Consider the following 22,963-nt stretch of genomic DNA (forward strand, 5'->3'; position numbering starts at 1 on the left):
CATTCAAAGCTGAACTAAACTGATATTTTATTGAGTTTGCTTCCTTGGCATCAATATGAATTCTTAGTGCACATATTGAAGAATCATTATCTCTAAGCCAAGATAATTTCCCTTTATAAATAGAATAGTGCATTTTTTAAATCAAAACCAACACAAAACTCAGCAAAAGAATGTATTAGTGCTCAGCATATTAGAGAAAATTAAGTTAGTTACAAGTCCTGACCTCTAAGAGTTTATAATACAGGAGGCAGAGTACAAGATAAATAAATTAGATACCTTGCAAATGTATTTTTATGTGTGTGTGCATACATATCTAAGGGTTTCTGTAAGATATACATACATACATACATACATACATACATACATATATACATACACACGCACATATAACATGCAAGTATGCAATGTAGAGAAGTTAAATGTACAATAACAGGCCAAAGGGTTTAACTAACAAGCATATTTTCTTTGCAAATCATCATCATATTCATGATTTTCAAAAATTCTTTCATTAGAGAAACAGCTTTTAAACAAGCCCTAATTAATTGTCAGTAAACTCTGAAACCATTCTAAGATTCTTGTTATAATCCATGCTTGTTCTAAATTTTAAGTTAGATGAAAATACCTTTGTAAATATGTATTTTATAATCATATATTTTTATTGTATATGCCACCAGTTATAATAAGAGATAGTGATGTTATAAATGAGAGAAAATGCAATAAATAAAATTACTTCTAGGAAAAAAATACTAAGGTTGTTAAAACTATTGCCTGTCCATCTATCAAGGGTAAGCTTTCATCATTTGCAGACAATATAGTCCACTATTGCTGACATGACACACCAATTAATAAGTCACAACAGAGTTTACAACTAATATATTCAATATAAACTCTATTTCCAAAGTAGTGACACAATCAAGCCTCTTTGTTATAGTAACTGTATATTTTATCCAGTCATGCATTATTTCAAAGATGTTTGGATGATAAATTCAAACAGAAATGTTAAAAAACACCCAACAACGTTTTTCCTTCTGCAATAAAATAAAATAAACAAGGCTCCATGACCTACTCACTTGTTCACTAAACTATTTTAGAACTGCTGTGCTGAGCATTGTGTTTCATCCTGAAGGACTTCAATTAGGAAACTTGCAAATCACAAACCAACACATTCCTAGAATACTCTATTATAATAGTCTTTGTAAATATCCTTCAAGAGCAGAAAATTTAGTTTTGTCATTGCTGGTCCTCACATTCTTTGAACTAAGCCTTTTCTACAGTATTTCTACCTCCAGAAAGATAGATTACATTTCTGCTACTATTTGACAAACAAAATTAATTTGAGTCTACATATTTCTGTGGATAATGTACATGTTTTAGAGACAGAATAAACATCAACTCTTTCTAAGTCACATTTTGTTTACCTGTGACAAAGATAATGCCTATGTTGTAGAATCACATGTAATAAGAAACAGTCTATGTAAAGCAAAGCTGGGTTTAATGCCTGACTCATTAATTGAGAGCTTCTGTCATAATGATGATCATGATCATGATGATAATGATGGAGATGATGATTGCCAAGTCATCCTTTGGAATGAATTTGATCAAATAAAGAGGAACAAAAAAGCTGCATGGGTTGGACTCTTTTCCTCTATTCATCCCAGTTGCCTTAATAGGCTCATTATTGATGATCCTCCTAGAGAGTGAAAGGGAAATCATCAAAAACCGGAATAAACCTCAGTCTCTGGTCAAACAGAACCAGAAGTCCATGGGGGTTGAAACGATTCAATTAAGGTTTCTAATACATTATTTCTTTCTATTCTCCTTCCCCTACTGGATTTTAAATGTTTGGTTGCACTGAATAGATCCTTTTGGGTACATGATCTGGATAAATACTTCAACTGATGAAGATTCCTTTATAGCTTTTCCAGAAGAACATTATCTATTATTGGTTCTGTTTCATTATTATAATACAATTAAATGGACTCATAGAGAAGTTTGAGGCACATAGCTAGGTAACGCTCAAACAAAGCATTTTTATTAGCATATAGAATGAAATTTGACAAGGAAAAAATCAAGTAGAATTTGTTCTTAAGTAGGAAATAGTATAAGGGAAGAGAAGAAAGAAAAAGTTTTATAGCATTTCAAGTAAAAATAAAAGACCCCTTATTTTATCACAAGATCGATACAAGTCATTGTATTTAGGTCCTATTCAGAGATACACAATGTTCGAATCACGATAGATCATGACCTTAATGTACTTTCTTCCAGTCAGATCAACTTCAGAGAATATGAGATCAAGGCAATGGTGGGGAGGTGTCCAGAAACCATGTTACGCGGCAAAGTCTGAATGACTTGGGGAAGTTCAGAGAAAAGCCTAAGGAGGGACATAATAACTCTCTTCAAGTACAGCTCTGGAAAAGATGTGAAAAGAAAAATGTACTCTGTTTAATTTCTAAGACGTAATTTGGATAAATGGGTGACAGAGGAAGGTATACACGTCAGCTCAATTTTTTTTAAACTTGATAAAAATTTGAGTAATGCTGCAAAGAAATGGGCTGCCTTAAATTTTCAATTACAAAGAATATTCAAGAAGCTCAAAAGAAGGCCAAAAAATATATAGAATATATTAGAAATAAAGACTTTCAATTGGTGGACATTTGAACTAGGTGACCTGCTCAAAAATTTTTAGTTTCAAGATTCTATCATTTTAAGAATATAAAGAACTATTATCTGGGGAAGAAAAAAAAAAAAAAACCTTAAATGTCTCTATCTAGGAACATGTAAGAATCATGGAATATGATGGCCTAAACAACCAAGATGAAATCAAAAGGGATTTAGATACCATTGCAAATGAGTGAAAATTAATTAGGACAAAGTGAGCTAAAGAACTAAAATAAATTTGAGAAGTAATATTTAAATTAACTGCTTTCTCATTATAAAAAAAAAATGTGTCTTTCAAAATATAACTAGAACATTTACAGTACTCATTTAATATATTTTAATATAATTATCTCTGAAAAATGTATTTACATTAGACAGAAAATATAATAATCTCAATGTCAATACTGCATTATTTATCAATTTAAGTTGTCTATCATTTGAAACTACAATGAATATAGGCAATCTTAAACTATTTGGAAAAAAGCAAATACTGATTATGATTTACCAACTAAAAGTGAAGAGGAAAACAACGGGCACAAAAATCAGCTCACAAGTCAGCTTGCATGCATCCTAGTCCTTCTTCTCTAGTTACTAGAATGGGCCTAAAAGGAGAAAAGGAGGCACTTACATGAGAAAAACCATGTTCAAATATCCTTGCAATTTCATACGCTCCATGGACTGTAACTTGACTACAAGAATTGATGGGTGACTTTTGTTCTTTCCAACTCAGGCAAACAGTAGCTCATTTCAAAGCATTAAAACATTCCTCACACATTTTATATCACACAAACACAAATATATTTTTAAACTGTATCTAGGCTCTGTAAAGTCAACCAGTTAGAAGAGCCAGGATTTAAAATCTCAGCTCTGCATAGAACTTATTCTCTCATACTTATATTTTTCTTCATAGTGCCAAGTATATTGCCTGGCACATAAGAACAGTTAATAAATAGGGGTAAATGAAATCCGGATGCTATTTACTTGCTGAGTTTGTATACGACTGTGCATTGTTTGCGTGTGTTTCTGGGAATTATATTTGTTAAACACTAGCGTTCTGGTATGTTTAACTGTATGCAACACCTAACGTACACTGATTTCATAGATTATTAATAAATACCAATCTTAAGGTAATCATGAGAGATAGAGAGATGAGTATTACAAAGGGGTAAAGTAACATGTCACGTATCACAGATTATTTGAGAAGCTCAAGTGATAAGACCATAAAACAAGAGTCAAATGTCATCAAATTCAATCTCTATTCCATCTGCTTGCTGGAAGTGTTTCTTCAATTTCACATATAAGAGTTGAATTTTTATGCATTCAGAAAGACATTTTTACTTTACTTTTCCATTTATTCTATGGATATTTATTGATCACTTGAGGGTAAACTCACATTTGAAAAAATACAACTATGAGAACAAATACAACTAATAAGAAGTAAAGGGATTATTATTTGTGTCACAATAAGTACTTTCAAATCCATTCATAGCAGAATTTATTAAGATTCAAAAAGTGACAAGAGATTCCAGATTTTTGTTCAGTCAACATTCAGCAGATACTGCAGTGCCAAATGAATCTATACTCTGTGCCCAGGATATGCTCTGCATTTTTCTGCCGCTGAGACTTCGCTTATGCCAGATAAGAAAACCCTTCTCCATCCCCCACTACGGCAGACATCACTAATTGGTTGTGGCACCCATTACTGGTGACCCTGGACATGCCTGAGAATTCTCCTCATCAGTCACACAGGAAATATTCAAATTCTAATGGAGTTAGCATACAAGAAAAATATATAAATATATTTCCACAGCTTAATATATAAGATACTGAGTAATGTGCTAGCTAAAAAATACTCTGTGTCTAATGATTTTGCATTAGACTTGGAAATATTCTCTATATGGCCATTTCTTATGCTGATTGTCTATAAAAACCAAGGACGTAATATTTCCTGATGACATAAGTCTAGAAATTATTTTCTGAAGCTCAGAAGAATGGATGGATAGATATGTACATCTTTGACCCAATAGCATAGAGATGAGAGAAAAAGCACAGAATGTAGGGGATTTCTTTTGAAAGTTAAGGAAAATGAACCAAGATTTGGAAACTAGTTTTACAGAGGAGTCAATCAGCATATTCAAAAAATGCCAAAACTCTAAAAGTTTATTTCACATATATATATTTTTATGTTATGTTAAGCTGAAGACTTCACATCCGCAGGAACTGTATTTCAGTAAGTAGATAGATATCTGTGAGTCAGAGATGTGTAGATGAGACAGAAGTAGCTAGAAAGTACTGTATTGTGAGTGATATAAGTTCCTAAAATGGGCTGGACCTTTAGCTCTACAGTAAAAGAAAAAGAAAATCTTTATGCAGCATCTATGATCTATAAAGCAATGTTCTAAGCATTGTTATAAAACCTACAGGGGAGATTTCAACTAAAGTCTGAGGTTCTTTGAGGAGAGAACTTTTGTCAGCAGGCACACTGAGGCACCTTAAACACAACAAGGCTGCAGGCAGTGCATTACGGATTCATGACTTTTTTTTCTTATTTGGTTCCTAGGGTTACTACAAATAAACAGACGTACAGGCTTACAAACAAATTAACTTTTTAAAAAGTGTCTAACTCTTCAATAAAACAGTCCTCTAAATAAACTGAAATAAAAGTAAATAAGAATTATAGATGCAATTAAAATATATCTTAGATTGAAAGTTAAAAAGCCGTTTTGTTTTTAATATTCCAAATTTCAACAGCAATCAGAACTTCAAAGCACGGTGTGTATGGTAGCTGACTGATGTTTATATCTGTCCTAAGGTACAGGGAAAGGACAGTTGTTGCTGCTCTTGGCCAGCCCACCGATGGCATCTGCAGGAAGATAAGAGGACTTGTTTATTTTGTGGCTCAAGGCTCAAATCTTTGGTAGAAGCATAAGGTTCTTTTACTGGCATACCGAATCAGGAACATGAGTTTTTTGTTGAATTTTCCCTGATATTCTCCTAGAAGAAATTTGTATCAAAATTCAACATGCATCTCAGAACATGTTCTATTGTTTTCAGTTCCAGAATTTTATTTTAGCTAGAAGAGCTTGCCTGATTTTTTAATGTTCGTTCTAGCTGTTTGAACATAAATATGGTTTTAGTGGAGTGGTCTTAATTTGGTTTCATCTCTTCCATTTTATTAAGTAATTGTTTAGCTTATTTTCTTTTTATCTCTCTCACCAATGGGAATTGAAATGTGGCAGAGAAAGGAGGGGTGGTAGATGTGCAGTATGAAAAAATAGTGCTGCTTACATCTCTGGGGGTGATGCTTGCCACAGAGTAGGGGCCAAATAAATGTAGACTCTCCTGCTCCATTATGACCCAGATTATGTCCTTACACATCTCCCCACCTACCTCCCTCTCCCTCTCTTTCTCACCTTCTCCCTCACATCCCTGTTCAGGAAAAGAGGAATTCCAGAGGGTTTAGGAGGCTCCCTTTCCTATTTATGTAACTTGGAAAAACCCTGTCATCATCTAATCTCATTTCGAACCAAAATTTTAAAATGTCATGTGAGGCCTCCTGATCTTAACACTAAGGGACACTTGAGTTTGCATAAGAGTATATTTATCAGGACTTTATGACTGAATCATAACTTTTGACTATAGTTTTCCTTTTTTCACCCAAAATTCTGTATCCATATCTAATGAGACAGGATCCTCCAAGGCAGGAAGGCAGGAAGAGAATTTCAATTCCTGGCCATATTAATTGGTGATCAACCTTTTACAAGATGGTTCCCTCTGCACTTAGACTTTGTTGAAAAAGCTTTGTGGTTTACTTCATTTTGAACAGACCAATGGTCATGGAAAGCCAATTAAAAATTCAATATTGAATCAGCCATTCACTGGATTTTTACATACAATTTCCCTTATCCTCAGCTATAATCTAAGAATCCACCAATAATTTGTTTTCTATCTTTAGGTCCTCCACAGTTAAAATCTCTAACATATGACTAAAAATTATCCTCTTTGGAAAGTAAATTTTTTCAAATTAAGTTTCTGCTTATAGAGAACAAAACAAAAGAGAGAAAAAGGAGGATTTTACCCAAAGAAAATTTTTGTCTCATGAGATTTAGACTGTGTTCATACATGATGCTGTCTTGCCTCTCATAGGCTCTTCCCTTCTTCTGAGGCTCAGAACTAAGATTCCAAGTTGATTTTCATTATAATCAGCTGGTCAGTTAACTTATTCCTGCACCAAGGAAAGCTCAGCCAACCTATCCCTGACAGTGTTAGGAAATCAGTAACTAAACGGTCCAATTAAAAAATGGGCAGAAGACCTGAAAAGATGCTTCTCCAAAGAGGAAATACGGATGGCTAACAGACATATGAAAAGATGCTCAAGGTTGCTAATCATCAGAGAAATCTAAATTAAAACCACAATGAGATATTGCCTCACACCTCTCAGAATGGCTATCATCAATAAACCAAAAGACAGCAAGTGTTGATGAGGATGCGGAGAAAAGGGAACCCTCATACATTGTTGGTGGGCTTGCAAATTGGTACAGCCACTATAGAAAAAGTATGGAGGTTCCTCAAAAAATTAAAAATGGATATATACCTTTTGACCCAGCAATTGAACTTCTGGGCATTTATCCAAAGAAAACCAAAATAATCATTCATAAAAATGCACTCCAGTATTCATAGCAGCATAATTTATAATAGCCAAGATATGAAAGCAACCTAAATGCCCATGAACAAATGACTGGATAAAGAAATTATGATTCATATATACAATGGAATATTACTCAGCCATTAAAAAAAATGAAATTCTACCATTCGCAACAGCATGGATGAACTTAAAGGTTATTATGCTGCATGGAATAAGTCAGACAGAGAAAGATAAATACCATGTGATTTCACTTATATGTGGTATCTTAGGAACAAATTAATCAAAAACAGACTCACAAATATAGTGGAAAATTTGGTGACAGACAGAGGGGAGGGCGGTCGGGAGGCTAGGAGAATGAAGTGAAGGGTTTAAAGAAGTACGAATTAGTAGTTGATATTGGTTACAGGGATGGGGAGCAGGGCACAGAAAATATAGTTAGCATTAATATGATGGCTAAGTGGAGGGCCAAGGGAGGAAGGGAGCAATTGGGTGGATCGTTTTATGAACATTATAGATGTCTAACCAATGTACTGTATACTTGAAATGAAGTTAAACAAACAAACACTTAATGTATGTATGTATGTATGTATGTATGTATGTATGTATGTATGTATGCATTTTTAAAAGCTTATAGTCCTAAATCTCCCAAAGGAAGTAGTTGTGTCTTTTTTTGTTCCAGATGCTCTCCAGAAACTAGTGCTATTGGTTATTATCTGTGAAACCTTATTCTTTAGCACAGGATAGGATAGGGCTTTTGCAATAAAGCAGCAATTTATCACTTATACTCAAGATTAGTGCATTTCTACCTAAGTTTATATATTCATTCATTAAGTATACTGAAAACTACCACTTTAGATATTTTGTCTAGATCATTATTTTAAATGATTTGTTTTTACCTCCTTTCAAAATTCCAGTTCAAGGTCAATAATATTCCAGGATGTTAACAGTAGAGATAGGCTCAACATATATTCTACAAGATCAATGGTTCTTAAATGTTGATGTAAAAAGTAAAAATGCAGTGGCCACGGTTCCCACCTCCAGAGACTATTTAAATTGTTTGAGGTGACTTCCAAGAATCCGAATTTCAATAAATGTTCTGGGTAATCCTAATTTTGGTGGTCTTCAGTCTACACTAAGAATTTGCTAAACTCTATATATCATTTTTTTAATTCTCTGGAAGTTCTATATTTTGATTAAATCATTTATATTTCCTAAGAAAATGCCTTCATGTTTTTACAATATTATTATGTACTTTGCATTATAGAAATTTATATACTATATGAACAGAATCAAAAATAGTTCTAAATATTTTGTGAAAATATTGGTACAGACAATGTAAATTACATTGGTTAAAAAAAAAAACACCTACTATCATCACCACTATCAACATCATGGACATATCTGTCACCTCCCAAAGTCTCCTCCTGTTCCTTTATCACTTTTTATGCAAGAAAAATATGTACTATATTTAAAATTATTTTAATATCATGTATTTAATAATAATAAGAGCAACCTTTGATATAGTACCTATATAGAAAGTAATATTCTAAGAACTTCACAATTTCTATACTAGTCTTATGAGGCAGGTATTGCTCACCTATTTCTATAGATAGGGAATCTCAAGCAAACAGAGTTTAGGTAACTTAACCAATGCCATCCAGGTAGTATTTAAGCCCAGTCCATCTCTAATTGTTCTCCTTTATATTTAGGATCTTTTTTAATGAATCATCAAGGGATTATTGAAGGATAGAGATCTAATTTTAAATAACATCTGATAAAGATTTTCTATAGAAAAATATGAAGAGAAAAGGCCACAAATGTCACCAGAGAGTCCTCTTTTAACAGTTTTATAGGCTGATGGAAAAAGTACAAAATGAAATATTAAATAATTCTTTCTACCTTCCACATACCCAGACTTCTTAAAAGTATTATCGTCTATCATTCATTCTGTGTCTTCCCAGAAAAATAAAAGAAGATATGCATATATTGACCTATGCACATGTGTATAATACTTATTTACATATCCATATATTTTGCATTGATGTATATGTGTGTTCATGTTTCTTAAAAGCATATTTGAGCATGCATTATACATTCACACATATTTCAGTAGTATCTAAAACAACACGTATAGATCCAGAAACCAGGCATTGAATAATGTGGGAAATAAGAAGGGGACAGGAGTAAAATGAATGTGAATATCTGTAAAGTGATTTCTTAATTAACTCAAAGTTTGGTTGAAAATAGTATATTTTAGAATGAATTGCCAAAATTTTTGACTTGACGGGGGGGTGGGGAGGGAGCTTTCTTTTAATTGTTTTTGAAATAAAATAATCTTACTTGTCATTTAGGTGATTATGAAGGCAGTTGGTTTCTATACATGAATATAATGAAATTCTCTGCAAAATCATTAGGCACTTTACTTATTACTACTCTAGGACCATGCCAATCCTGAATAAAGTGTTTTATTTCCATAAAGAAGAGTTTATAGTCATTTTCTAAATTATTTTTTCTTTTATTAGAATATTTACTGTTATCTTCTAATATTTTGCATCAAATTTATGTTTTTTTAAAATAATTGCCTTTTATCGCAAACATAAAAAAATACTGCAAGATTATCTATGAAGGACTGAAATAATACTCATTTTAACTTCCAAATTAAAAATTTTCTGAAATAAAAGTAATTTCCCCTTGACATTTATTCAGTGATGCATCGCCTTCTGAATGCCCATGAGATACTTTGTAGTTAGTATATTTTTTCTAGACACAGTAACATTCCTATAAACTATACAATATGAATGGAGAATACGTGCTACTTCCTTGGTTATAAATATTTGTAAAATGTTAAATGCAATATTTTATAAAATATTATAAAGTATCAGAAAATTAGTTGAATATCAACACCAATCCTCATTCTTAATTTCACAAAACAGCCAACTAAAGCCTTGTGAGATATTTTCAGATTTGATATGGCTGACCTTGAGTTCAAACACAGAGTCGCAGTTAATTAAATATTTCCATGTATTTAGCTTTGGTTTCTGCAGCAAGATGAAAGAAAATCAGTCTCCATTCAAAATTAACAAAGGATACTAATTATGCGAGTATAATTGTCATTATCAACTTCATGAAATGCAAAGGACAGAGACTACCAGGACTTTTTCCTTTGTGATGGCCCTCGTAAATCCTACCTAGGTTGTTCCATCAGAAATCAAGCCTCTAGATAGAACTATTGGGTAAGATGGAAAATTATCCAAAGGGCAGATGCTTTAATGAAAACAGAATGCTAAAGTGAGATGCCACACTGAATTCCCTTAGATTCAAGAACTATTTTCACAAGTTATTCATCTGGGAAGCACACATAAGGTTTTTCTTTTTTTTTTTTTTTTTGTATTTTTATACTGTTAATTCAATTCTTGTTCTTCTAACCCAAGTTCTCTTCAATTATCCATTCATAATTATACTTTACTCTCCAGCATGGCGACTCTTACCAAAGGACTGCCTCTATACATTTTCATTTATTACATGCTGGCCACACACATGGTTCCAACTTAATTTACGTTGAAAAATGCATATCCTCTTGCAATTTTTACAAATTTCAATACACATAAATCATTTTTCTTTCAAACTTACAAATATAACAAAACACCTGGAGGATATATATGTACCTACTGCAATGTGAGAGAAAAAGGAATGAAAAATTTTTAAATAGAAGCCAAAGCATATGTGATATTCTTGAATACTAATATTAGAATTGATTATTGTAAGTCTGCAAATATTCAAAATAAATAACAATCCCATGATCTCCCCAAAAGCTCCGTATCTACTCAGAACCACCTTCATCTTTTCAGCTAAAATTTGTTTTTTCACTCGAACTAATTTTCTTTTTGTCAGACAGGTAGAATTTAATCATGCATTCTGATAAAATACTTCATTTTGGGGGAACATCTCACGAATAATTGGATATAAATTTTAAGTTAAGTACAACAATCTAACAAAGGATAAGGATATATACATGGTGAAGAAATAATGCTAAAATGGCCATTAAAATTTAAATATTTCAGAACTTGTGCTCATTTTAACAGAAATCATATTGTATCCCTACCATGCTCTGATATTGAATCTTGAATGAAACCAGAAGCCTTTGTCATGGTCTACAACATCCTACATCATCTTGCCTTTCGGATAGCATTTGCTACTAAGGTCCTCTCTCCCTTTGCTTTAATTACAGTGGCCTTAGGTAGAATACACCAAGTCCCTACGTACCTCCAGGTCTTTATACTTCTTTTCTCTCTTCCTCTAAAGCTCTTCATCCGGATAGTCACAGGACTCGCATCAATCCCGTTAGTTAGCCATCAGCTTAAATATTCCCTTTGGAAAGGCTTTGCCTGTCCCCTGTTCAAAGTAATACACCTTTCACCCTGATTTATTTTGCTTGTAGCAGCCACCACTGGAATTATATTACATATTTATGTGTCTATTTCCTGCCTTTCCCACTGGAGTCCATGGTTTGAAGGTCAGGAAGCTGGTGGTTGTTTACTATTATGTTTCATGACAGGTAGTAAGTGATCAACGAAATGTGTTAAATTGAATTGAACTCTGTGAATCACATTTTGATTTCCTGAGATTATATGCTACTAGAAAAAACTTTGGGTTTCTAAAAGCACTATTACTGTTATTCTTAAAAGTGAAGATAGAAGAATCAGGCCCACATAACAGCAAAAAAGACAAGATCTTTTACTTTTAGAACAAAATCTTTCCATTCTATTTGACATTATTTCAACTGTCATCCTACTCTTTCAATGTTATTTTGTCTTTATTAACTTCTGGTAAATTGCTCCCTATTCTCCCCACACTTTTTTAGGATTTGAACCTTCTTTACATAACAGACTTGTCAAAATTTCCACTGCAAAATAAATTGTACCATTCTAAGACATGTATCTATATGTATATTTACATTTTATATACCTGCTTTTTAATTGTTTAGAATGGAAACTTCTTCCTGAGAGAGACTACATTTATATGTCATTTACAGATAATAGTTCCATTTTATTCATAATTGAATAAACCTGGGTAAAGAAAAGACTGCCATTTACTGGGTTAAAGATAGAACATCTTTCTTGTCACAAAGTGTAAGCAAAGCATCTTTTTTGACCCATGGGCTCCTTGCCTGTTCATATTTAGATAGGAAACTGAGCTTGAAAGAGAAGGCATTATATCTCTGTGCTGATTCACTTACATTATAAGATATCTCCATATATTTCCCAAAGGCATCTACACTTTACCTAGCCTTCACCAGAAAGCAAACCGATTAAAAGAAGAGCCTCCAACAGCCATTAATTCTAACTTTTGCAGAAGAATTAGTTATAGATCATAGAGTGGAGAAGTCTCAATGCCCTCCCTAGTTAAAAAAATAAAAAATAAAAAGAGTAGATTGGAGTACATTCAAAGATAAAATGTCAAAATAATAATTTTTTTAAACATTGAACAAAGCAAAAATTAGATGAGTAGATTATTGCTAATATTGAGATGACACTGTTCTCTGGCTGAGGAGCCCTCCGAGGTGTGTACCACGATCTCGCACCACGATCGGCGACACATTAATATAGATTTTTCTACATCTGAGTACCAAACCAGTAGATAAGTCCCAAAAGGTATAGACCCAAACCTCAAAAGCCTTTCAATCTAGTTAGGAAGGCAAGAAGTAAAACCATAAATTATATATAAAATAGCATTTACTAATGTCAAGAGTAATTCCAACTACAGATGATGTAGGCTTAGAAGGTTGAGACGGCTTCATGCAGAAGGTCGATTTTTAAGGCTGGCTCTCAAAGGAGAAAACTGAAGGGCAAAAAATTCCAATGGACTTACTAAAGCAAGGAGCAGTGAATATGTGCACAGAAATGTAGAGATGGTGTTTCATCCCGGGTTTCTTTTTAATACCAGACCATATCCCACACTGTCAAAAATCTAGGTGCTGAAACCGGTGGAAAAAATATGTATATGGTCTCAGAAAACAAAGTAGCACACATGGAGAGTGGAGAAGAACAAGAGTGAATCATTATCACAACTCCGAAGAAAAAATACTTTTTCTGTCACTGTTCCTCTTACCATTTCTGTTCTTTCAATGAGAGAGAAGTTAAGTTGTAGAGTTTTAATGACCCACAGGCCAAATCTTTTTTAGGTAATTTAGCCAAAGTAATTGATTTACTTTATTCTCCATCAGGCCATGTAAAATATTCACCATCAAGTAGTTTGCTACCAAATGACCTAACAGTTCACCAGATGACAACACATGATTGTGTTACATCAACTCGTCACCATCAAGATAAACCCCATTACTGAGTGAATACAGAGTTAGCCGTGCTATTGAGAAACGCGGAGTGAGTCACAGAGAGAAGAACAAGGAAAGAAATTTGTTCTATTAGTAGAATAAAGAATGAATGTATTCCTTTTTTTTAATCCCTGTAGCATCAGTAGTAATCCCTGGATAGTTATTATTGTACGTTCCTAGATAACATTTTAAGGTATTCAAAAAATGAGTAAAAAATAAGAAAAAAAAATTTTTTTAAATCTTGCTGCTATTTAATTGTGTAACTATGACCAATCCATAAAAAATCTTGCATGTATAAAATGTCAGAATTTATATAAATAAGAGCTAAGTTTCTTTCACCAGGAATTCAGAAATTAGGTAATAAAAAATTTGAATTTCATTAACTCATTTTTAAAGATGCGTATAGTTGAGAGGAAAGTTTACACAAATACAAAATACATGACATCAAAATTAAATGAAGTAACTTATACAAATAAGTATAAGACCAAGACAATTTGTAGCCTAAAGGGAACTCTTAAAAAAGAAAAAATGTCATAGACCCACTGAAAATTAGAAAATGGCCTCTTCTCTAGGATACTATGCTGAGAAAACACATATTATCTCTTTCTGACATACCTGTCTGGCAATCGAGTAAATACTTGTAAAAAAATTAAGATGTACACATTTTAAAAATGTATAAATATATACATTTTAAAAATATATATGTCATGTCAAATACTGTCTCTAATTCAAATGATGACTAAAGCAAAATAAAGACACTGAAGGTTTGTTTACCTATAATGCTAAAATAGGAATATATATCATATTTTTCTACATTTCCTTAAAAGCTCATTTTCAACTCCCATCAATTAACGTGCTCCATAAAGAATTTGATCAAAACCCATTGTAATATACCAAAATAAAAGTGAATGTTACTCATAGCATGACTTTTCAACAGAAAGGTAAATTTTGGTGCTTTCCATCTTGTAAAGATGTATTCGATGAACACGTTATAATATTTATGTAACATGCTGGCCAGGGGAAAATAATTACATCCATTTCAGTAATATTTGGGTAAAGCAAAAGTCTCTACATAAATGATTCTGCAAGATATACTACCAATGTTTCCCAAGGTTATGTAGTCAGAATAGTGATGAATAGCAAAAAGATATTTAAAAGTTTATTCTTTTTAATAATGCATATTTTATAACATGTTATATAACATACATATGCTATATAAGATATATAATGCATAACATACTTAATATATTTACTTGTATGTGATATTATACTTATATATTATATAAAATATAACATATAGGACTTATTTTATTCATATATAAGTGTGAATATATATTTATGTATATATAAAATCCACTCCTGTTATGCCATTATAAAAAGGAGAATTTCCCTGATGCATTGTTAGAAAAATTACAATGAAAAACAATTCTGCTTTTTTGTTTTTTTAAATAGAAATTTACCAAACCTATTAAACTTGAAATATTACAGATCCAGTGTCTGAGAGTCTTAGAAACAAACAACTGCATCAAGTTTTTTCTGAGCATAGGTGTAATTCTAACCATATTTGTTTCTGATGAATACACACTGTAAATGAACTATTTGTTTTCCTAGATTTGCTCAGAAATCACAATATGAATTATGCAGTTAAATCATAACGTTTAATTCTAAACATAAACTTAATAAAAGTGCCATTACTAGCTTTCTTTCTCATATTGAAAATTGTATGAAAACAACTTTTTTTGAAAATTGAAGTGGTATGGACCACAGCAATGACACTTCTCAAGTTTTTAAGTTTTATGTCATGAGTAATACGATCTCTTTTTTTAAGAAGGGTCTGAATGGTTAGTAATCATGACCAAGAATGCAGATATTTCCTAAAACAAAAGCTCCTCAAATTATTTAATGTACCACCTGGCACCACATCTCACAAGTCATGAACCTGAGGTACAATGATAAACCGAGGCTGGACCTTGTTAAATACATTTTTACAGCATTGTTTTTGGTTATTGGTGAACATTTGGAAATTTCCTAAATTTGGCAATATTTAAGCACTACCACCTGAACGAATGAGGCCTGGATGCTATCTCTCACAGGTCATTAGGACAAAAGAGGAGTTGCAGGTGCTTTTTCTCCCATAGCAGTTGAAGACAGTAGACATTGCATTATGGAAAAGAGGGAGGCAGAGGAATAAAAGGGTAATTAGGGCCTAATGCTGGTCAATACGTGTACACAGAAAGGATGGAAGGAAGGAACAGAAATGCATGGCCAATCTAAACAGTTTTTAAAAATCTGACATTCTTTCTTTTATTGACTTTTTAAAATTGTGCTTTTGATGTTTCCTACTTTAATAAGAAATGAGTAGTCTTAAAATTGTATTTCAAAGCAAATTAAATATTTACTTCTGTAACAAGCATGGTTAAGATATAGTATAATGATATATTTGAGATTTCAGAGAGCACAGAAATGATTAGATGAATACACAACTGTTCTAAGATAGACTCACTTATTTCTTCAGAACAAAACACCAACTGCATATTACCTAAAATGACCTGAGAGGCAGCAGATAATTCTGCCAGTCCTGAATTACAAAGATCTTGGCCATTTCTTCTCGTAGATAAAGTTTGTGTGAGCTGGAACTTTTGATAACCACTATTTAGGATTCCATTTTCACTTCTATTATCATTAATTGATGAACATTAACTCTGTTAAAAATAACAGCCACGAAAAAAGCTCAGAAAATGTAATGAGAAGTTCTTGGTCATCTACCACACACAGTTTGATATTAGCATCAGCTACTGGCACATTTTCTAGAAAGTTAATACTTTATATTTCAGCTCATGAGTATAAAACTACAGAGTAAAAAATAAATTCAGGCAATGGCTTTTGTTGAATATTTTCTATTCTTAAATAAAGCTGTCGAGTCACAGTGCAACCAAAGATAAGACACTGAAAAAGCAGTAATTTTGAAAGAATCTATTTCTCCAGGAAAATAAAATACATTATAAATATATTTTCATGAGAAACTGAAGACATTTTCCTAAGAAACTGTGCTACTTATAAAGCATATGTTTTGTTAAATGTTCTTAATTTTTTTCCAATAAGTGGATTGAATGCCGATTGCATCAACATATCTACATCTTAAAAAGTATGACTATTATTATCGATCAGGATCATTAATTAGCTTAATTTCTGAAAATAAAACTTTTCAACTTCAGTGAAATTTAAGTCTTAAAAGTAACTCCCATTTTGCTCCCAAGTTCTAAGATAGTGTACATTTAATTTTTCTAATCCACTGACATACAAAACATGTGAGCTAAATCAATTTCATAGATTTTACTCTGATATCATGATTCAGTTTTTTAAAACATTTCAAAAAGTAGATGCTTATAAGGATCTTATTTATATAATAAAATGTCAGTAATGGTTAATATTTCCTCATTTTTTTCTGAAAACAAAAATAAATTTCAAAATAAAATAAAAATTTGAAATTAATTTCAGAAGATAAATTTTAAAATAATACTACTCATCTAGAATAAGACATCTAGTTAGATGAAATTAGCATCTCATCAACAACATTCACTATAATACCTATATTCAATCATGTAGACAGTACATAGCATTAAAATGACTCACTGATACTTCATGAAAAACACTATTGACATCAAATTTAAAAATATATATATCCTTTTCATATTTCTTCCTTTATTTCCTTTTAACACAAAGTCCTCTTTTTTTATATGTATTTCTAATTTGAAGTCCTGATACTGATTTGTACTATCTAATTGTCCTTAATAAAGATTTCAAAGGCCAAAGAGGCAAGGGCTATATATATATATAACTCTCTTAGCACCTATATTGCTAAGGTATTCGGAATCTTCTTCAAAATTTGTCACCACATTACCAACAAGATAAAACAGAAATATAAGCAATATAATATGAATTTTCACTAATTAATTTTTGCAAATGCACCAGATCAAAATCATAAATTATTATATTTTACTTTACCATAATTTCTTACTTAGCCAAAAATTCTTCACATATAAAATATTGCGTTAGTTGGCCAAAAGACAACAGGAGGAATTCTGTTCAACACAAGATGTCTAATATAATTAGGTTGATTTTAACCACATTGTCATTTTAAAAAGGCAATTAAATTAGTCAGAAACACAAAACTTCAAAAGCTGCCTTGGGAATAACTCTTTTAGCCATTACCAAGTCCCTATTGAACTGATTAACTATGCAAGAAAAGCAGCATAAAGCTGAAGAAAGGGCACTATCACTATTTGGCTTATCTAAGAACTCATAAAAGTAAAAGGCTCTAATCATCCTATTTTATTAGAATCTCTAATATGTAGATGCTGTTACTTTTTTGCAGTTTGATTAATATTATTAATCATTTCATACCTTTCCTTTTTCCTATAATCTAAAAAAATCTTAATTCTAGCTAAAATTTATTTTAAAAAAAACATATTAATTAGGAATATGTCCCTTTGCTTACAAAACACCATTACACCCAGATAAAAGAATAAACAAAAGAATTGTGGAAGTAGATTAGACTACACAAAATTCTGTAATGCATCCAGCCCTTGATGACCATCAATCTCACCAGATACTGCTCTACCTTCTACGTGTATTTAATAGGCATCAATTGACCCATTGCCTGATGGGATCTGTAGTTTCTAAGAAAATGTGTGGATGACGGTCCATTTGCTTCTTTTTTTGAAACTATGAACCTAGAGTCTTAAATATATTGCAAATATCATTCCACTGCATTTTGTAAAGTCGATCAGTTTCAGCCCTGATATACTAAAACTGCATAACAGCCATAATGAAAATGCGTATATATGAATATGCACATATGTTACAAAATCCTTTAATAATTACATCTATTGCCTATATTTTGTAATGTAAAAGGAAAAGTAGGGTTCTTAGAGGGAAAAAAAGCATGCCGAAAGTATCTATTCATGTGAAAATAATACTTCAAATATACCGGAAACTTTTCATTTGAATACACTGAAGCACTTTCTAGGCATTTCAGTATATATTGTGCAAATTCATATCTTTATTGGGACACAGATTTTCTTCTTCATTGTCATTTTATTTTTAGGTATTCATACTTATAATGGTCATGATCTTTTCCTATATTCTGGAATTCTAAAATTTCTTTGTTGTCTTTATCACTTTCGGGCATCAGTAAATATTTGCCGGCAATTCCCTAAGTATTTTTTCGATCTCTATATCATACTCATTTCATAGATCAAAAGATTTCTTCAAAACCATTTAGATAATGCTTACCTAAACCCATTTAGGAAAGAGAAAAATTATTTCCTCTATTTGTTTTATAACCTTAATTGGTCCACCAATGATTCCCGCACATCCGACCTCCATCCCATTTCCCTCGATGGCACCTACCCTAGTGTTGTCATAGTGACGATGGTATACCAGAAGGCAGCAGGGATGCTGGTGAACTTGCTGGCCGAAGACCCTTTCTCTGCGTAGAACATAACTGTAGCGAAAATGATGATAGCCATAGTAAGAGAGAAGAGTAAGAAGCCCAATTCTGAGGCACAACTCTTCAGTGTGTACCCCAGGATGCGCAGGCCTTGAGAGTGGCGGGAAAACTTAAAGATCCGGAAGACCCGGAAGACTCGGAGTGTGACAAAGGCTCCACTGACATCCTCATTGTCTGTCATCACTAGCCCAATGTAGTAAGGCAGGATGGCCACCACATCTATGATACTCATGACACTACGCACAAAACGGTAACGACTTGGTGCTGCAGCCAGGCGGAGCAAATACTCAACTGTGAAAATCATGACGCAGGCTGTATCCAAGCAAAAGAAGGCCACTGCATACCGCTCCCCACAGGGCAATTCTTTAATGTGACCTGGACTAGACCCACATGGCACTGTTTCGACCACATTAGCGATGACTGAGACGGCAATGAAGAACCCTGTAACATAGTAGAACACCAGGGCCATTGTGCTGGTGTGGGGGTTCTCAAATGCCCGCCAGACCCTCTGCCGAGCAGTCATGGTTGGCAGCGCGCTCTCTCCTGTAGTGTCAGTATCGGCGTCGTCCTGTAGACGCTCTGCGTTCTCTCGCCTGCGATCCTTGTACTCCTCGTAACAGCAATCGCCGATAATTTCTGGGATGAGGCCAAAGAAGGCCAGTTCTTCATCATAAGCAGAGATACACTCATGGCGAGGATAGTGGAGCTTCCCAGTGCGGTAGAAATTCAGGATATGGCGGAAGATGTCAGGGTCACGGTCAAAAAAATACTGCTGAGTCTCTGGATGGTAGAAAAAGTCCCTCTCAGAACTGCCTAGCAGAGTGTCTGGATATCGTTCCAGCGTGTCCTGCCATGTTTGGAAACGGGTACCACTCACATTCAGCACAATTAGAGCATCTTGAGTCCTTTTTCTTTCCTGCCTTGGGGGAGCTGGCATGGGCCCCGAGGCCACAGGCATCCACCCGATGGCTGCTGCCCTTGCAAAGGGCAGCCATGCCGCTACACCTGCCGCCATGGTTCCTTGAGGTGGAAGCAAGAAGGGCAATCAGGCCTCTACAGTGGGTCAAAGTAGCCACAATCACCCACTTCCTCCCGTCCAATAGTGCAGAGAAACGTGGTCCAGAGGTGTCACTCTTATTCCAAGGGAGGACTCCTGGTGAAGTCACAGTTCTCAGAAGAACAAGTTTTCCTCAAAGACAGGCATTTGGAAAATACTATGTCCTGACACACTCCCAACAGAACCTAACCAAACCTCTTCCAGCAGTTGGAACAGACCACTCTTGGTACAAAGAAGTACACAGGTGACTTCAGATGCAGCAATTTCTTCAAACAGGTGTCTTTGATTTCTCCCCCGACTCAGTCTGGATAGCGTGGGGTCAGTAACGTATCGTGTATTGTAGAGAAAACGAAGGGCCGTCACTCTGGTATTCTTTCGACGAATTAGGGGACCCTCCTTTCACCTTCTCTTTCAGCTCTTTCACACCCTCCCTTTCCAAGTAACCCTTCCCGCCAAAGGAGTCTCAAAAAGGCGACCTGTTGTAGCTTGCCAGATGCGGTCACAGCCGCTGCCCCACGTTTCTTTGGGAGTCCGGTCGCCGCCTCTACCCCTCGGGCCGTATTTGCAGAGATGGAGGTGCTGTGCGGTGGGCACGGTGGGGGGCGTTAATATAGATCCCTCTCCCCCTCGTCTAGAAGCACCCCCTGTTTCTGCAAAAAGCGTTCGCCCAATCGTCCCTTCACTCTCTTTTCAAGTTCAGCTCAGGTGCAGTATGACAGTTACGGAGCCCGGGAGCTGGCAGCCGCCGCGGCGGCGGCGGTAGCAGCATCTGCCTCCGCGCAGAACGCGCTTCGCCCGCGGTACATACCTGGCAAAGTGCGCGCCGGGGCTGAGTTGCATAGAGACTTTCTCTTCGCGGTGCACCCGGAAAGGGAAAACCAGAGAGAGCAGCTCGCGAGCAACCGAATCCGAGGCGCTGAGGGAGCATAAATAAAGCTCAAGCGAGCTCTTTTCCCCCTTCCCCCAATCCTCCGTGCTTCCCTCCTCCTTTTCACCTTCCAAAAGCCAGGCGCAGCCGAGCCGAGCAGCAGCAACAAGTTCAAAAGGTGCGGGGGAGGCGAGAACCGAGGGGACTCTCTCCTGCCAACTTACTGCGCCGCCGCTGTCGCCGGGGCCCGAGCGGCGTGGTGCCGGGCTGCGGAGCGGCGGGGCTGCGGGGCGGCCGGGCGGGCGGCGGCGGCGCGGCGGGGCCGGGGCCGGCGCGGGCAATCGCCAGAGCGCGGAGGCAGGAGGCGCTCGGCAGCGCGGGGACGCGGGGGGGCGGTTCGCTGCTTCCCCGCCAGTGGGTGGTCCTGCATGTCCCCCGGCTTCCCGCGCCGCTCTGCTCGTGCGATCACTAAATAAGGAAAAAATAAATAAATAACCGCGTGCACGCCCCGCCACGCAGGTTATGAAAGGCGTCTCCCGCCTTCCCCTCGGCTTGACCTTTCTTCGCCCCCGCCCCCTCGGGCTCCTCTTGCTCCACCCCAGCCACCCACCAGCCCCGGCGCAAAATGTCACCGAGGGAGATCATCCAGGTGGATCTGCCGGGGAGGAGAGCGAGCCTCGATGAACAAAGGGAAGCTGCACGCGCTCGGCTGCGGTGGCTTGGCGGAGGAGAAGAGGAAGGGGACCGGTGCCCTGCTTCTGCCTCTCTGGGTCCACGTCCAAGGCGAGCGTGGGAAAAGGGAATAACGAGAGGCTGAGAAGGAGGGTGAGCGGAGCGGAACGCGCAGGAATTGGTTCTCTTCTGGGGGCTACTGGGTAGCAAGCCCTGCAAAGCCCCGCAGCTGAATTTTTAAGTGCTTTTCCCTCTTTCTCTTTGTTTTTATTTGTTCAAATCAGATGTTAACACTGCAGGGGTTAATACGTCATCTATTCAACTTGCCGAAAAGTCGGGCAGTTTCCTCAGTCTAGGTCTTGCCACAACTCCTTTCCCATCCTTTGCGAATGACAGGAAGGATTTAGAACCTTTTCCAAATGTCAGCGTCGAGGGGCTTGGATTCTCTGTGAGTGTGCGTTGTGCGTTCCCTCCACTCTCCCCGCCCTACCCCCCTCATTCTCTCTGCGCATCTCTACCCAGATCTAAAATGGTTAAAGTGTTTTAAGGTGTCCTTGTGACGGGTAAGTGATGTGGCGAGAGACTAGGAAATTGTTGCGGTCAACCGTTTTCGTTTTTTATGTACCCCGCCCCCCAGTCATTAGGCATCTTCCTTAAAACAAAACATCCACTTATAACCACTAGATGGCGCGAAGGGCGAGAAGTTAAATCTATCCCTAAGGTTTGGATAGAAAGGTGAAGGATCAGAATGAACCCCGCCAGCAGAGGAGCAGATCACATAAACGTCCTCATATCCCCCACTCCCCACCCACCTTTTTAGTATTTATAGGACATGTACTATGCAGGCTTGAGTCTGCATTTTGATGGACATGGGATGAGAAGTAAAGAGTTTCCTGTTGAAATGCCTTTGAAAATTAAATTTCGGTTACAGAATAACAATACTAATAAAGGCATTTGGAAATAGTGAAGTTTTATCTATATTGATTAAGGAGAGAAGTCTAATTTCTACCTGAAAAAAAAATGCCTTTTAAAGACTTGGTCGACCTGTCCTTGGTTTGTAAATTAAGTGGACAGTGATGTATAGTCTTGAATTGAATTGACTTTCAAGCCCTAGAGATCACAGGCATGATGTGTTAACCTTCAAAATTGGAAATGGAATACCTCAAAGAAGAGATATGAACTAAAAAAAAAATGGACTATAGAGAAAATCACCAGAAGAG

General features: G+C 35.6%; 1 protein-coding gene across 1 annotated transcript in view; it reads right to left on the reverse strand.

Moving 5' to 3' along the window:
* Nucleotides 1-21,624, reverse strand: part of KCND2 (potassium voltage-gated channel subfamily D member 2) — a 449,220-nt gene extending 427,596 nt beyond the window's left edge. The window contains exon 1 of the mRNA XM_036230989.1: nt 19,047-21,624. Coding sequence (XP_036086882.1) covers nt 19,047-20,161 — 1,115 coding nt within the window. The 5' untranslated portion in view covers nt 20,162-21,624. The remainder of the gene's footprint in view (nt 1-19,046) is intronic.
* Between the last annotated feature and the right edge of the window lie 1,339 nt (nt 21,625-22,963).

Source organism: Rousettus aegyptiacus, unplaced genomic scaffold, assembly GCF_014176215.1.
Source record: "Rousettus aegyptiacus isolate mRouAeg1 unplaced genomic scaffold, mRouAeg1.p scaffold_m13_p_13, whole genome shotgun sequence".
Classification (NCBI taxonomy): Eukaryota; Metazoa; Chordata; class Mammalia; order Chiroptera; family Pteropodidae; genus Rousettus; species Rousettus aegyptiacus.